The 16463-nt window shown below is 44.7% G+C and overlaps 1 protein-coding gene across 2 annotated transcripts in view; it reads left to right on the top strand.

Annotated features, from left to right (window-relative positions):
- LOC307193970 (uncharacterized protein) overlaps window positions 1–16463 on the top strand; it is a 32333-nt gene that overhangs the window by 15236 nt on the left and 634 nt on the right. Inside the window, exons 2-8 of one of the 2 annotated variants that reach the window (XM_079936592.1) lie at window positions 7534–7615; window positions 9687–9725; window positions 10627–10670; window positions 11158–11234; window positions 15460–15525; window positions 15677–15715; window positions 15996–16184. In XM_079936592.1, the coding sequence (XP_079792718.1) occupies window positions 7590–7615; window positions 9687–9725; window positions 10627–10670; window positions 11158–11234; window positions 15460–15525; window positions 15677–15715; window positions 15996–16184 (480 nt within the window). In that variant the 5' untranslated portion in view covers window positions 7534–7589. The remainder of the gene's footprint in view (window positions 1–7533; window positions 7616–9686; window positions 9726–10626; window positions 10671–11157; window positions 11235–15459; window positions 15526–15676; window positions 15716–15995; window positions 16185–16463) is intronic. The other variant, XM_079936593.1, reaches the window with a different exon arrangement.

Here is a 16463-nt window from a genome sequence, read left to right as displayed (position 1 = left end):
TTTATACAGCAGGTTCTTATTAGTTATCCATTTTATACATATTAGTGTATACATGTTAATCCCAATCTCCCAATTCATCACACCACCACCTCACCTCCCCTGCCACTTTCCCCCCTTGGTGTCCATACGTTTGTTCTCTACATCTCATACACATATATTATTTAAAGGTGTGTTGTTTAGTATCCAATTATTTGGGGATTTTTCTAGGATCTTTCTGTTACTAATTTATAATTTAATTCCATGTGGTCAGAGAATGTACTTGAAATTACTTAAATCTTTTATTTTATTTTAATTTTATTTATTTATTTATTTATTTTTTAACATCTTTATTGGAGTATAATTGCTTTACAATGGTATGTTAGTTTCAGCTTCACAACAAAATGAATCAGTTATATATATACATATATTCCCATATCTCTTCCCGCTTGCGTCTCCCTCCCTCCCACCCTCCCTATCCCACCCCTCCAGGCGGTCACAAAGCACCGAGCTGATCTCCCTGTGCTATGCAGCTGCTTCCCACTAGCTATCTACCTTACGTTTGGTAGTGTATATATGTCCATGCCTCTTTATCGCTTTGTCACCGTTTACCCTTCCCCCTCCCCATAGCCTCAAGTCCATTCTCTAGTAAGTCTGTGTCTTTATTCCTGTTTCACCCCTAGGTTTTTCATGACATTTTTTTTTCTTAAATTCCATATATATGTGTTAGCATACGGTATTTGTCTCTCTCTTTCTGACTTACTTCACTCTGTATGACAGACTCTAGGTCTATCCACCTCATTACAAATAGCTCAATTTTGTCTCTTTTTATGGCTGAGTAATATTCCATTGTATATATGTGCCACATCTTCTTTATCCATTCATCTGATGATGGACACTTAGGTTGTTTCCATCTCTGGGCTATTGTAAATAGAGCTGCAATGAACATTTTGGTACATGACTCTTTTTGAATTATGGTTTTCTCAGGGTATATGCCCAGTAGTGGGATTGCTGGGTCATATGGTAGTTCTATTTGTAGCTTTTTAAGGAACCTCCATACTGTTCTCCACAGTGGCTGTATCAATTTACATTCCCACCAACAGTGTAAGAGGGTTCCCTTTTCTCCACACCCTCTCCAGCATTTATTGCTTCTAGATTTTTTGATGATGGCCATTCTGACTGGTGTGAGATGATATCTCATTGTAGTTTTGATTTGCATTTCTCTAATGATTAGTGATGTTGAGCATTCTTTCATGTGTTTGTTGGCACTCTGTATATCTTCTTTGGAGAAATGTCTATTTAGGTCTTCTGCCCATTTTTGGATTGGGTTCTTTGTTTTTTTGTTATTAAGCTGCATGAGCTGCTTATAAATTTTGGAGATTAATCCTTTGTCAGTTGCTTCATTTGCAAATATTTTCTCCCATTCTGAGGGTTGTCTTTTGGTCTTCTTTATGGTTTCCTTTGCTGCGCAAAAGCTTTTAAGTTTCATTAGGTCCCATTTGTTTACTTTTGTTTTTATTTCCATTTCTCTAGGAGGTGGGTCAAAAAGGACCTTGCTGTGATTTATGTCATAGAGTGTTCTGCCTATGTTTTCCTCTAAGAGTTTGATAGTTTCTGGCCTTATATTTAGGTCTTTAATCCATTTTGAGCTTATTTTTGTGTATGGTGTTAGGGAGTGATCTAATCTCATACTTTTACATGTAGCTGTCCAGTTTTCCCAGCACCACTTATTGAATAGGCTGTCCTTTCTCCACTGTACATTTCTGCCTCCTTTGTCAAGGATAAGGTGACCATATGTGTGTGGGTTTATCTCTGGGCTTTCTATCCTGTTCCATTGATCTATATTTCTGTTTTTGTGCCAGTACCATACTGTCTTGATTACTGTAGCTTTGTAGTATAGTCTGAAGTCAGGAAGCCTGATTCCTCCAGCTCCATTTTTCGTTCTCAAGATTGCTTTGGCTATTCGGGGTCTTTTGTGTTTCCATACAAATTGTGAAATTTTTTGTTCTAGTTCTGTGAAAAATGCCAGTGGTAGTTTCATAGGGATTGCATTGAATCTGTAGATTGCTTTGGGTAGTAGAGTCATTTTCACAATGTTGATTCTTCCAATCCAAGAACATGGTATATCTCTCCATCTATTTGTATCATCTTTAATTTCTTTCATCAGTGTCTTATAATTTTCTGCATACAGGTCTTTTGTCTCCTTAGGTAGGTTTATTCCTAGGTATTTTATTCTTTTTGTTGCAATGGTAAATGGGAGTGTTTTCTTGATTTCACTTTCAGATTTTTCATCCTTAGTGTATAGGAATGCCAGAGATTTCTGTGCATTAATTTTGTATCCTGCTACTTTACCAAATTCATTGATTAGCTCTAGTAGTTTTCTGGTAGCATCTTTAGGATTCTCTATGTATAGTATCATGTCATCTGCAAACAGTGACAGCTTTACTTCTTCTTTTCCGATTTGGATTCCTTTTATTTCCTTTTCTTCTCTGATTGCTGTGGCTAAAACTTCCAAAACTATGTTGAATAAGAGTGGTGAGAGTGGGCAACCTTGTCTTGTTCCTGATCTTAGTGGAAATGCTTTCAGTTTTTCACCATTGAGGACGATGTTGGCTGTGGGTTTGTCATATATGGCCTTTATTATGTTGAGGAAAGTTCCCTCTATGCCTACTTTCTGCAGGGTTTTTATCATAAATTGGTGTAGAATTTTGTCAAAAGCTTTCTCTGCATCTATTGAGATGATCATATGGTTTTTCTCCTTCAATTTGTTAATATGGTGTATCACGTTGATTGATTTGCGTATATTGAAGAATCCTTGCATTCCTGGAATAAACCCCACTTGATCATGGTGTATGATCCGTTTAATGTGCTGTTGGATTCTGTTTGCTAGTATTTTGTTGAGGATCTTTGCATCTATGTTCATCAGTGATATTGGCCTGTAGTTTTCTTTCTTTGTGACATCCTTGTCTGGTTTTGGTATCAGGGTGATGGTGGCCTCGTAGAATGAGTTGGGGAGTGTTCCTCCCTCTGCTATATTTTGGAAGAGTCTGAGAAGGATAGGTGATAGCTCTTCTCTAAATGTTTGATAGAATTCGCCTGTGAAGCCATCTGGTCCTGGGCTTTTGCTTGTTGGAAGATTTTTAATCACAGTTTCAATTTCAGTGCTTGTGATTGGTCTGTTCATATTTTCTATTTCTTTCTGATTCAGTCTTGGCAGGTTGTGCCTTTCTAAGAATTTGTCCATTTCTTCCAGGTTGTCCATTTTATTGGCATAGAGTTGCTTGTAGTAATCTCTCATGATCTTTTGTATTTCTGCAGTGTCAGTTGTTACTTCTTCCTTTTTCATTTCTAATTCTATCGATTTGAGTCTTCTCCCTTTTTTTCTTGATGAGTCTGGCTAATGGTTTATCAATTTTGTTTATCCTTTCAAAGAACCAGCTTTTAGTTTTATTGATCTTTGCTATCGTTTCCTTCATTTCTTTTTCATTTATTTCTGATCTGATTTTTATGATTTCTTTCCTCCTGCTAACTTTGGGGGTTTTTTTGTTCTTCTTTCTCTAATTGCTTTAGGTGCAAGGTTAGGTTGTTTATTCGAGATGTTTCCTGTTTCTTAAGGTAAGATTGTATTGCTACAAACTTCCCTCTTAGAACTGCTTTTGCTGCATCCCATAGATTTTGAGTCGTCGTGTCTCCATTGTCATTTGTTTCTAGGTATTTTTTGATTTCCTCTTTGATTTCTTCAGTGATCACTTCGTTATTAAGTAGTGTATTGTTTAGCCTCCATGTGTTTGTATTTTTTACAGATCTTCTCCTGTAATTGATATCGAGTCTCATAGCGTTGTGGTCGGAAAAGATACTTGATACAATTTCAATTTTCTTAAATTTACCAAGGCTTGATTTGTGACCCAAGATATGATCTATCCTGGAGAATGTTCCATGAGCACTTGAGAAAAATGTGTATTCTGTTGTTTTTGGATGGAATGTCCTATAAATATCAATTAACTCCATCTCGTTTAATGTATCATTTAAAGCTTGTGTTTCCTTATTTATTTTCATTTTGGATGATCTGTCCATTGGTGAAAGTGGGGTGTTAAAGTCCCCTACTATGAATGTGTTACTGTCGATTTCCCCTTTTATGGTTGTCAGTATTTGCCTTATGTATTGAGGTGCACCTATGTTGGGTGCATAAATATTTACAATTGTTATATCTTCCTCTTGGATCGATCCCTTGATCATTATGTAGTGTCCTTCTTTGTCTCTTCTAATAGTCTTTGTTTTAAAGTCTATTTTGTCTGATATGAGAATTGCTACTCCAGCTTTGTTTTGGTTTCCATTTGCATGAAATACCTTTTTCCATCCCCTTACTTTCAGTCTGTATGTGTCTCTAGGTCTGAAGTGGGTCTCTTGTAGACAGCAAATATATGGGTCTTGTTTTTGTATCCATTCAGCCAATCTGTGTCTTTTGGTGGGAGCATTTAGTCCATTTACATTTAAGGTAATTATCGATATGTGTGTTCCCATTCCCATTTTCTTAATTGTTTTGGGTTCGTTATTGTAGGTCTTTTCCTTCTTTTGTGTTTCTTGCCTAGAGAAGTTCCTTTAGCAGTTGTTGTAGAGCTGGTTTGGTGGTGCTGAACTCTCTCAGCTTTTGCTTGTCTGTAAAGGTTTTAATTTCTCCATCAAATCTGAATGAGATCCTTGCTGGGTAGAGTAATCTTGGTTGCAGGTTTTTCTCCTTCAACACTTTCACTGTCACTCCCTTCTGGCTTGCAGAGTTTCTGCTGAAAGATCAGCTGTTAACCTTATGGGGATTCCCTTGTGTGTTATTTGTTGTTTTTCCCTTGCTGCTTTTAATATGTTTTCTTTGTATTTAATTTTTGACAGTTTGATTAATATGTGTCTTGGCGTATTTCTCCTTGGATTTATCCTGTATGGGACTCTCTGTGCTTCCTGGACTTGATTAACTATTTCCTTTCCCATATTAGGGAAGTTTTCAACTATAATCTCTTCAAATATTTTCTCAGTCCCTTTCTTTTTCTCTTCTTCTTCTGGAACCCCTATAATTCGAATGTTGGTGCGTTTAATGTTGTCCCAGAGGTCTCTGAGACTGTCCTCAGTTCTTTTCATTCTTTTTTCTTTATTCTGCTCTGCAGTAGTTATTTCCACTATTTTATCTTCCAGGTCACTTATCCGTTCTTCTGCCTCAGTTATTCTGCTATTGATTCCATCTAGAGTACTTTTAATTTCATTTATTGTGTTGTTCATCGTTGCTTGTTTCATCTTTAGTTCTTCTAGGTCCTTGTTAACTGATTCTTGCATTTTGTCCATTCTATTGTCCATTCTATCTCCAAGATTTCGGATCAACCTTACTATCATTATTCTGAATTCTTTTTCAGGTAGACTGCCTATTTCCTCTTCATTTGTTAGGTCTGGTGGGTTTTTATCTTGCTCCTTCATCTGCTGTGTGTTTTTCTGTCTTTTCATTTTGCTTATCTTACTGTGTTTGGGGTCTCCTTTTTTGCAGGCTGAAGGTTCGTAGTTCCTGTTGTTTTTTGTGTCTGTCCCCAGTGGCTAAGGTTGGTTCAGTGGGTTGTGTAGGCTTCCTGGTGGAGGGTACTAGTGCCTGTGTTCTGGTGGATGAGGCTGGATCTTGTCTTTCTGGTGGGCAGGTCCACGTCTGGTGGTGTGTTTTGGGGTGTCTGTAGACTTATGATTTTGGGCAGCCTCTCTGCTAATGGTGGGGTTGTGTTCCTGTCTTGCTAGTTGTTTGGCATAGGATGTCCAGCACTGTAGCTTGCTGGTCGTTGAGTGAAGCTGGGTGCTGGCGTTGAGATGGAGATCTCTCGGAGATTTTTGCTGTTTGATATTATGTGCAGCTGGGAGGCCTCTTGTGGACCAGCGTCCTGAAGTTGGCTCTCCCACCTCAGAGGCACAGCACTGACTCCTGGCTGCAGCACCAAGAGCCTTTCATCCACAGGGCTCCTTAATTTGGGATGATTCGTTGTCTATTCAGGTATTCCACAGATGCAGGGTATATCAAGTTGATTGTGGAGCTTTAATCCGCTGCTTCTGAGGCTGCTGGGAGAGATTTCCCTTTCTCTTCTTTGTTCTCACAGTTCCTAGGGGCTCAGCTTTGGATTTGGCCCCGCCTGTGCATGTAGGTCGCCGGAGGGCGTCTGTTCTTTGCTCAGACAGGACGGGGTTAAAGGAGCCGCTGATTCGGAGGCTCTGGCTCACTCAGGCCTCGGGGTAGGGAGGGTCACGGAGTGTGGGGCGGGCCTGCGGCGGCAGAGGCCGGCGTGACGTTGCAACCTGAGGCGCGCGGTGCGTTCTCCCGGGGGAGTTGTCCCTGGATCCCGGGACCCTGGCAGTGGCGGGCTGCACAGGCTCCCCGGAAGGGCGTGTGGCTAGTGACCTGTGTTCGCACACAGGCCTCCTGGTGGCGGCAGCAGCGGCCTTAGCGTCTCATGTCTGTCTCTGGGCTCCGCACTTTTAGCCGCGGCTCGCGCCCGTCCCTGGAGCTCTCTCAAGCAGCGTTCTTAATCCCCTCTCCTCGTGCACCAGGAAACAAAGAGGGACGTAAAAGTCTCTTGCCTCTTCGGCAGGTCCAGACTTTTCCCCGGAAGCTCTCTCCCGGTGCACTAACGCCCTGCAGGCTGTGTTCACGCCGCCAACCTCAGTCCTCTCCCGGCGCTCCGACAAAAGCCGGAGCCTCAGCTCCCAGTCCCGCCCGCCCCGGCGGGCGAGCAGACAAGCCTCTCGGCTGGTGAGTGCCGGTCGGCCCGATCCTCTGCGCTGGAATCTGTCCGCTTTGCCCTCTGCACCCCTGTTGCTGTGCTCTCCTCCGCGGTTCCCAAGCTCCCCCACTCCGCCTCCCGAAGTCTCCACCCGCGAAGGGGCTTCCTAGTGTGTGGACACTTTTCCTCCTTCACAACTCTCTCCCGCTGGTGCAGGACCCGTCCCTATCCTTTTGTCTCTGTTTAGTTTTTTCTTTTGCCCTAACCAGGTACGTGGGGGGTTCCTTGCCTTTTGGGAGGTCTGAGGTCTTCTGCCAGCGTTCAGTAGGTGCTCCGTAGGAGTTGTTCCACGCGTAGATGTATTTCTGGTGTATCTGTGGGGAGGAAGGTGATCTCCGCGTCTTACTCAAATCTTTTAAATTATAGAGGCTTGTTTCATGGTTGAGAATGTGATCTTTCTTGGTAAATATTTCATGTGTATGTGAAACTAAGGCATTCTTCAGTTTTAACCACCATAGTTTTGTAATTATTATTTAGTTACATTTATAGTAATTTGGGGAGGGTATAAAAGCTATTGTCTTGAATCAGAAGATGTCTATTTGACTTCTTCAGGCACCCTGAGGGCAGTCTGTGTGTCCTGTTTACATTTCTATCCCCTGAGCATTATTCCTGGACCAGAATGAAAGCTCAGCAGACACTGGTTGAATAAATGGATTACACTTAGAAATGGTCATTTTAAATGGTTATTTTAAAAACAAGATTATTGTGTTATGTGACAAGACTGAGTCTTATACACCTTTGTGTCTTTGTGTCTCTACAGGGCTTTGCATACAGCTTGGCACATTGCAGGAGCTCAGGCAGCATTGATGGCATTGAATGGAACAAAAGAGATACCTACAAAGGTGCTTTCTCTGACTGGTTGGGATTTAAAGCCACCCTGAGGCAATGACAAGCTACTCTGGCCAAGGTTGGAGAGGTTGTCCTGTCATAAAGCCCCCTAAGACATGATGTCACACACAGACATTGCTCTCCTGTGAAAGGGAGGGGCTGTGCACTGGACTGCCAGACTTAGCTGAGCTCCGGTGCCTTTCTCAGTCTCAGTCCTGGAGCCTGAGGGGAGGTGAATAGGTTGCCTGTACACTGATATGGTCAAAGGATACTCTGCAAATCACTAACGTCATCAGGGTTGGTAGATTTGGTAAGCAGTTTCAAAAGGTTGCGCTCAGTAAACCACCCAAGCAGGTGAAAATTGTCTTTACGACTCCTAGCCTGCCTGTCCTGCATCCCTTTCTACTTGACGTTCCCCCTTTCCCCCTCTTCTTCTCTCACTCAGGACTCATTTTCTCTCCTCCAAACCTTCCCTCAGAAAAAGCCTGATAACTTTGCTCACACCAAGTTATAAATAACTAAAAAGCTTACTGTAGAGTATACTGCTAGCAGTATTCTCAGAGAAGGAAATTCAGTATGAAGGGAGGTGCTGTAGTTCCCTGCAGAGAGATGAAGTGAGCTGAGGCCCGAAAAAGGCCCACTGGATTTGGTGACTAGGAGCATATTGGTGACTTTGGTGAGAGAGGCTTCAGAGGTTGATGGGGACAGAAACAGATTGCAGTGGGCTGTGGAGTGAGGGAGAGGTGAAGAGGGGTGAAGATACGTACTGCAGTCAGCTCTCTCAAGGAGACTGGTGTGAAGGGTAGGGGACAATAAGGACTGTATCTGGAGAAGGGATATGGGTTCAAGGGAGAAGGCCTTTCTTTTTTTAGTGGAAGAGATGAGTGATATGTTTAAATACTGATGGGAAGGAGCCAGAAAAGGAAAGGATGAATATACAAGTGAGAGAGGGGACCTCCAAACACCCAGGTTATGAGAAGACCAGGTGAATGGAGTACGAGAGGGGGCTAGCCCCAGAGAGGGGGGCGCAGCCTCCTCCCCTGAAGAGGAAATGACCTGTGAGAAGCAGAGGATGGATGAGTTTGGTGGCAGAAAGTCTAGGGAACACCCATCTGGTAGCGCGTGTGTTCCCTGGTGAAGGTGAGGAAGGCAGAGGAGGGGCTGGAGGTTTAAAGAGAGGTTCCGAAATAGTCCCTGTGGGGCTTCCCTGGTGGTGCAGTGGTTGAGAGTCCGGCTGCCGATGCAAGCGACACGGGTTCGTGCCCCAGTCTGGGAAGATCCCACATGCCGCGGAGCGGCTAGGCCCGTGAGCCATGGCCGCTGAGCCTGCGCGTCTGGAGCCTGTGCTCCGCAACGGGAGAGGCCACAACAGTGAGAGGCCCACGTACATCTAAAAAAATAAAATAAAATAAAAAAACGAAATAGTCCCTGTGGAGAATGGGGAACTCACTTGGGAAACAGAGGCTCACCAGGCCACACTGAGGTCCACCTCACCCTGGAGACATTGACTGTACCACAGTGTCAGTTTATATGCAATTTGACACTGAAGGTGGGATTCTAGACAGGGAATTTCTGAGGCAGCTAGGGAATCTCCCCCAGAACTCCCAAGATTATTCCCAAAATGCTGTATAACACAGAAAATACTTTAAACTGTTCGTAGTTTTTAATCCTTTTTATTTACTATTATAATTAGCCACCTACACCTGGGGTCATTTTACACAAAATGTTTAACAGAGCTATACCTTTTTCCTTAATCCTCTCCCAACCCCGCTTTTCCCATCCTGATTCCCTGGGACCTACCTTTCCAGCTCTGAGGACGTTGAAACCAGCTTTTGTTTGGGGCTCTGAGGTCTTGGGAGAAATTCCTGAGCATTTTCCAAGCTCCTAGTGCTAGCCCACTCCATCCTGAGTTTAGCCTCCAGCTGTGACCAGCAGGCTCTCCCCTGGATGAACCCTGCTTGTGGAGGTCCTGCCATTCCCCCAACTGCCTCTAGCCCATTGCAATCCCTGCAAGCCACAGAGTAAAGGAACACCAGGACCCTGGGTCTATGTGATGCATTGACTGTTGCCATCTTTTCTTCTTAGACTGAAAATGGTGTTTGGTCTGTGCTGCCAGAGAGAGAGGTAAAGTTTAGGTGGGCCCTGTTACCATGCCCCAAAAGACCAGGAAAGGGGACCCCTCACTTGGTGCCACAAGGATGGGAAAATAGGGTTCTATATTCCCTTTTCCCTGACTGTTATAGTGTCTCTGGGACTCAGGGTCAGGGTGGAGGGTGTTATAGTGTCTCTGGGACTCAGGGTCAGAGTGGAGGGCCTGGTACTGACAGGTGGGACATGCCTGTGTGTGTGTAGGCAGGGAGCCATCATCCTGGCAGTGCCGAGATGCTCTGTTTGAGGGAGTTCCCTGGTTGCCTAGTGGTTAGGATTTGGCGCTTTCACTGTGGAGGCCCAGGTCGAGGAACCATCCTGCATGCAGTGCAGCACAGCCAAAAAAAAAAAAAAAAAAAATTAAAAAAAAAGATGCTCTGTTTGTCCCAAGGGAGGGATCCTAGAAGAGGAGGATGGACAATGAGATATTATTTCTAATCCAGGTTGTGGGATCTGTCAGTCCAGAGTAGGGAGGGCTTTGGAGGGCTTTGGGGGGAAGAGCTAATCCAGCACTTGAATGAATAACTATGAGTGTCCAGCCAAGGCTAAGTCCCTGCCTTCTGGCTGGAGAGGCAAGATGGACCTGTGTAAACAAGTAAAGAAGGAAAGGAGAAGGGAGTGGGTCAGGGGATCCTTGTGGGTTCCAGGCACCAAGTCTGGCTTTCTCAGCAGTAGGCAGAGGCACAGAGCATGCCGGCCAGTCAGCAGGGAGCCCAGGCTGAGCCCTGTTACTGCTGATGGATTCATTCATCCACAAGTATTGATTGGACGAGTGCTGGTGGAATAGGTCCTGGGGCTTGGACTGGGGAGGAAAACCAGCACCCACCGGTGAGGGCACGAGGCCCCAGCCTCACACTCAGCTCTGCTTTCCTTCCAGGCTATACAAGTTGCTGTATGTAGTACACATCTTCATTCTTGCAGGTAAGGGTCTGGGTGCTGGGGTAATTTGGGGATGATGGCAGGACCCCAGTCTCCAGCTACTCACTGGGATTCCCAGAGGCCCCCTCTTGAGACTGCCATGTACCTGGCTCCCCAGGGCTGGTCACACTGCTCAGAGCCAAGGCTGGTCTTCTTTCCCCCTTTCTTCCCTCTGCACCTTCATGGTGAGTCTGGGATTTGAACCCATATCTCACTCTAAAATCCATGCATACCCCACAAAACCGGCAAACAAACCAAAAAACGCATACAACCAAATAATGTCCTACAGCAGTGATCTTCAAATTTTTGCTTGCATACCTTTTGAAAAACTATCCCTTCACACATTGTAAGTTAATATCTAATATCTTTCATCACACATTAAAATAGTTGAAAAGGATATAATTTCTGGCATATTGTAAATACTGACATTTAAAAATAATTACATCACTCTTTTAAACGTTTTAACTAGTCTTTCTTCATCTACCTGCAGGAGTGGTGTACTACTATTTTCAGGGGTGTGTGGGGAAAACAGCTCCTGACCATGAGATTGCTGGGGAATCATCACAGGTAGGGACCTCTGTCAGAGTTTAGAGGGACTGTCTCACTGTAGCAAAAACAGAGGTCATACTCCTTGATCTCAAATGGTCAACCAACTGTGTGTGTGTGTGTGTGTGTGTGTGTGTGTGAGAGAGAGAGAGAGAATGTGAGGGCTCTGGAGAAATTCCCTGTGTTCCTGGCAAAGTGTCAAACAGAGGCCCCACCTGCCATGGGCTGGCTGTAAGCTCACCTCAGAGTTCTGTAGCAGTGACCTAGACAAACCTAAAGGAACAGGTGACCCCTAATGCATGTGAGTAGCCCTGGAATATGGTTCGACACTCATATGTGAATCGGGTGGTGGTGAGCAGGACACCTGCCTGGGGTTACATACCCTCTTTAATATCCCAGGTCCAGGAACCTATGGCAGAAGCCCCTCCTCCCAACCCTCTGTCAGGAAAACACAAATGGACACTGGATGCCCACTGAGGGCCACGTGCTGGATTAGGTGTTGCCCATCTATTGAAACCTCGCAGCAACCCAGTAGCTCCCACTTTATAGAGGAGGAAACGTAGGCTCCCAGAAGAACAGTGACTAGACCCAGGCTGCCCCAGGTGACAGGACAGAGCCACATACCTGGTCTCTGGAGGCTTCCTGCTCTCCATCTAGTGCTATTGGGAAGAGAGGATTTTCGTGGGAATAAGCTTATCTGTGACCCAGCAACACGGAGAAGTGTGTGCTACATATTTAGGGAGGGACTATTCAGAGGTTGGAGAGCCCCTAATAAGGCCCATGTTGGCAGGTGCCTTAGAGACAGAGTCCTATGTTGCTTCCTTTTTTCTTTTTTTTAATTAACCAAATTTTCATTTTAAAAAGTTTTATTGTCATCAAAGATATGCATATACATAGTTCGAGGAGTCCAAGTTTTAAGACTTGAAACAAAAAACTAGCTGTCTTTTGTCCCTTCACCCATCCTCTTCACCCATGATTCCCACAACCCAGGGTGGGAGTCTTTCCAGCTTCCAATTTTCTAGCTGAAGCCTTTGATTTTGCCTCCATGGTTCTAAATAGAAAGCTTATCCTGCTTTGTCTTAATTTTTCAGATTTAAACATTATCAAATGAATTCCTACAACGAAAGATGAGGATTTAGCTCTTGTAACAGCTGCACACTTACTGCCACCTCCAACATACATCTCACCTTTCTCTAGTCTTCCAGTATAGTTATATCCTAGTTTTTTGCATTGTAAATGTTTTATTCTGAGTAATGACATCTTCAGTTGTTAAAAAATTTTAAGTATCAGTTTTGCTTTTTTGCTGACTTTTATGTTATTTTGGCTTTTTTTAAATAATTAATTATTATTATTTATTTATTTATTTTTGGTTGTATTGGGTCTTCGTTGCTGCGCGCTGGCTTTGTCTAGTTGCGGCGAGCGGGGGCTACTCTTCGTGCAGTGCGCGGGCGTCTCATTGCGGTGGCTTCTCTTGTTGCCAAGCATGGGCTCTAGGCGCGTGGGCTTCAGTAGTTGTGGCACGCGGTCTAGTTGCTCCGCGGCATGTGGGATCTTCCCGGACCAGGGCTTGAACCCGTGTCCCCTGCATTGGCAGGTGGATTCTTAACCACCGGGCCACCAGGGAAGTCCTCATTTTGGCTTTTAAGTCCCTCTCCCACACAGTGGGCTCTTTTCACTCATTTTTAAAAAATTAAGGTATTATTTATACAGAGTGAAATCCATCTCTTTTAGTGTGCAGTTCTGTGAGTTTTGACAAACGTATGCAATTGTATAATTGCCACCACAACCAGGATACAGAACAGTTTCATCATTTCAAAAAATTCCCCCATACTCATTTATAGTCAACCTTTTCCCCACTCCTAGCCCCTGGCATCCAGTGAGCAGTTTCTGGTCCCATAGTTTTGCCTTTGCAAGATGGTCATATAAGTGGAAACATCCAGGGACTTCCCTGGTGGTCCAGTGGTTAAGAATCCGCCTTCCAATGCAGGGGACGCGGGTTCGATCCTGGTCGGGGAACTAAGATTCCACATGCCATGGGGCAAGTACTGAGCCTGTGCGCTGCGACAAAGACCCAGCGCAGCCAAAAGTAAAATAAATAAATAAATAAATAAACAACAACAAAAAAACATCCAGTATGTAGTCTTTTATTTATTTATTTGGCTGTGCAGCAGGATTGTGGGATCTTAGTTCCCTGACCAGGGATTGAACCTGGGCCCCCTGCAGTGGAAGCACAGGGTCCTAACCACTGGACCTCCAGGGAATTCCCCAGTATGTAGTCTTTTGAGCCTGGTTTCTTTCACTTAGCACAAGGCATTTGAGGTCTACCCAGTTGTGTGTAGCAGTGTTTGTTCCTTCTTATTGCTGAGTAGCTGTCCATTGCATGGATGTACCATGGTTTGTCCATTCACCAAGTAAGAAACATGTGGATTGTTTCTAGTTTTTTGGCAGTTACAGATAAAACCACTATAAATGTTCATGTACAAGTTTTGTGTGAACATAGGTTTTCCTTTTACTTAGGTAAATACCTAGCAGTGGGATTGTGGGGTCATGCGGCAAGCGTATATTTAGTTTTGTAGGAAACTGTAAAACCTTTCCAAAATGGCTGGCACCCATTTTGCATTCTCACTGGCAATGAATGAGAGGGTCCATTTGTTCCATATCATTTCCAACATTTACCTTTTTTTAGTCATTCTAATAGGCTTGTATTGTAATTTTATTTAGATCAATATTGAGGATTTACATTGTGTTTATTTTTTTATTAATTAATTAATTTTTGGCTGCATTGGGTCTTTGTTGCTGCGCACGGGCTTTCTCTAGTTGCGGCGAGCAGGCGCTACTCTTTGTTGCAGTGCGGGGGCTTCTCACTGCAGTGGCTTCTCTAGAGCAGAGCACGGGCTCTAGGCGCACGGGCTTCAGTAGTTGTGGCTCACGAGCTCTAGAGCGCAGGCTCAGTAGTTGTGGCGCACGGGCCTAGCTGCTCTGCGGCATGTGGGATCTTCCCGGACCAGGGCTCGAACCCGTGTCCCCCCTGCATTGGCAGGCGGATTCTTAACCACTGCACCACCAGGGAAGCCTGAGGGTTTACATTTTAAAACTATGTAAATAGTATTCCTGAGTCACGTAGTGTACTGTAACTACTCTTTGTGTATAATTTTGTTTTTTCCTCTTTTTTAAAAATTTGTTTTCTCTGTACCTATAATTAATTCATCCAAAATCTCTACCAAAAATATTAATCTCCTTGCAATACACTTAGATAAATAAGGTGTTTTATCTGTATGATCGTTTCCCTGGAGACATATCTCATGGAGCCCTCCATCCTCCTCTTTCCATCTGGACGGGACGTCCTTGAGGCCTGCTGCTCAGCTGTCCTGGGACCTCCCTTCACCGTCATTGTGGGGAGTGCTTCACTTCTTTCACGTGTGGGAGCTGATGTTACTCTTTATTTGGGGGGAGCACAGCCTCCAGTTGCTTCCTGAGGGGTAGTCTTGAGATACTACATATCTGTAAAGGTCTTAATTCATATTTAACTAAGTTTGGCTAGGTATAGAATTCTAGACTAGAAATAATTTTCTGACAGATTTTGAAGCTCCTCATTTTCTTCTGGCTTCAAAGGGTTGGTGTTGAAAAGTCTGATGAAAGTTGAATTCCTAAAACAGACTTTTTTCTTCATATCTCTGGAAGTTTTTAGGTTCTCTTCATCCTCAGTGTTTTGAAATTTATTGATGGCATAATCTGGGGTGACTCTCCTTCATCCATTGTCCTGGACACTTGGCGATTCTTTCTCTTCTGGAAACTCATGTCGCTCATCTTTGGGAAATTGTCTTGGTAAAAAATGAACATATTTATTTGATATCTCTCCCTGCCACCCCAGTTTGTTGTCTCTTTTCCCTCTTTCAGAAAGATCTATGATTTAGCTGTTGGACCTCCCGCTCTCTTCTCTCTATTCTTTACCTTCTAAAATTTGATTGGATTTTTAATTTTTAATTCCTATTATAATATCATATTTGTTTTTGAAGAATTAGAGATTGTTGTTTGAACATTTCTATTTTAGCGCCCATACTTGTTTTGTAAATGCAAAGTTTATCTTTCTCAAGCCATCAATTATTGTTTGTGTGAAGTTTTCCTTAAATCCTTGGTAGTCTTTAGGTGTCTTCGCAGCAGGCGTTGACAGTGGACTAGTACATAGCTGAGCCCTTAATATGTCACCTCAGCCTTCCTTCTCTCTCTCTTTCTCCTTGTCATGCAGCCCTTAGGGGAGACCTTAAGGCCAGTGTGGGGACTGATGGATAAATGCTACCCTGTGACCGCTCAGGTGGGTCAGGGCTGGGGACCCCTCTCCCCCTGGGGTAGGATGGCTGTTCTGGGCACCCTCGGTAGGCGCACACCATAAGAGGATGGGCCAGGCAGGGAAGGACTCCCAGACACTCACAGCTGAATGTCACTTCCCCTGTTTCCCTCTGCAGAGACGCAGAGTCAAGAGTGGGGAGAAGCAAGACTCTGAGGTAAGTGAGGCCTGCCCTGGAAGGGCCCGGGGCTGGGGCTGTCTCCTGTCAGAGCTCCCTGAGGCTCAGGGATGCCCCAGCTCATGGCCAGGGGTCCCAGGGAGAGTAGCAGGGCCCCTCTAGGAAACCTACAACCCTCCCACAGCGTGAGCTGAGAAGGGAGGGGCTTCCCTGGAAAAACAAAGAACTACACACACTCCAGGTGTGGAGAACAGGGAGAGGGGTTGGGGGATCAGGGGGCCTTTCTGCCCATATTCTGCCCTCTTGTCCCTCCCTGCAGGCCATGACCCCGAAGGCAACAGGAGGACCGAATGATGCTGCCCCCAAGGAGGAGGCTGATATCTTGTCTTCGGACGAGGGGGAGATGAGGTCCCCAGGAGAGGAAGCAGGCAGCCCCATTCCTTCCTCCATTCCTGCTGGGAAGGAGGTACCTGAGGAGGAGGAAGCGGCAGGGACCCCAGGCTGGGAGGTAAGGAAGCCTCGACTGGAACATCCCAGCATAGGTCCTACTGAGGAGCCCCAGGGCTCTGCAGGGTGGAGTGGAGAGGCCCTGGGGAAGGAGGGCAATGGGGGGCGGGGGCACCCCCAAGATGACTGAGCCAAACTGCCATCTCAGTCGAGCAACAGCTCTGTGAGGAGCTGAGAGGAGTAGACATGGCCTGAGCAGAGGAGATCTGAATCCTGGCCTCCCCTGACTCCTTGTGAAGTGAGGCCTGTTTCCCCATCTGTACAGTGCAGAGCCTGTCTC

This window comes from Stenella coeruleoalba, assembly GCF_951394435.1.
Source record: "Stenella coeruleoalba genome assembly, chromosome: 11".
NCBI lineage: Eukaryota > Metazoa > Chordata > Mammalia > Artiodactyla > Delphinidae > Stenella > Stenella coeruleoalba.
This window is presented reverse-complemented; position numbering and strand designations above follow the sequence as displayed.